This window comes from Crocuta crocuta, unplaced genomic scaffold (genome assembly GCF_008692635.1).
Source record: "Crocuta crocuta isolate KB4526 unplaced genomic scaffold, BGI_CrCroc_1.0 scaffold394, whole genome shotgun sequence".
NCBI lineage: Eukaryota > Metazoa > Chordata > Mammalia > Carnivora > Hyaenidae > Crocuta > Crocuta crocuta.
Window position 1 is genome coordinate 411,573 of NW_027531920.1, and position 519 is coordinate 412,091.

Consider the following 519-nt stretch of genomic DNA (forward strand, 5'->3'; position numbering starts at 1 on the left):
CTAGAGTTTCCCAAGAGGCTTCCCTGAGGCCTAGCCAGCTTATCCTAGAAGATTCCATGTAGAGGGCTATGGGCTGCAACTCTCTAGTGCACAGTCCTCTCTTTTTGGCGATGATAATCTGAGGTAAAGAAGAAAGGAAAGGAAAAAACGAGCAGGTTATTTGCAGGCCTGAGCTCCCAAGTGCCCTTCCCCAACCTGTGGGGCCTTTAGTAATCAGTATTTAAAGAGTTCCTATCCAGGGCCCTGCTAGGTAAATTAAACAGACAGTGGCACTTACTGTAGGGAAAGAAGCGGACACGCATGCTGATTTCGCGGGCTGTCTTCAGGATCTCAACAGCCTGGAAGGAATACAGTAGCTTGTACATACGACCCAGGACAGTATCATAACAGGAGAAAGTTTACCACTCCCACCTTCTGGCTCACTAATAGCTGCTTCTTCTTAGTATACTTCCTCAGCAGAGATTCCTTCCTTTTTTAAAAGTTTATTTATTTAAGAGAGAGAAAAGTGCAAATAGGAGA

The 519-nt window shown here is 45.3% G+C and overlaps 1 protein-coding gene across 3 annotated transcripts in view; it reads right to left on the minus strand.

Moving 5' to 3' along the window:
• The window catches only part of PDZD11 (PDZ domain containing 11), a 2,721-nt gene continuing 2,202 nt past the window's right edge, over positions 1-519 (minus strand). For all 3 annotated transcript variants that reach the window (XM_077774972.1, XM_077774973.1, XM_077774974.1), the window contains exons 6-7: positions 278-338; positions 1-118 (exon numbers count right to left, since the gene is read on the minus strand). In XM_077774972.1, the coding sequence (XP_077631098.1) occupies positions 84-118; positions 278-338 (96 nt within the window). In that variant the 3' untranslated portion in view covers positions 1-83. The remainder of the gene's footprint in view (positions 119-277; positions 339-519) is intronic.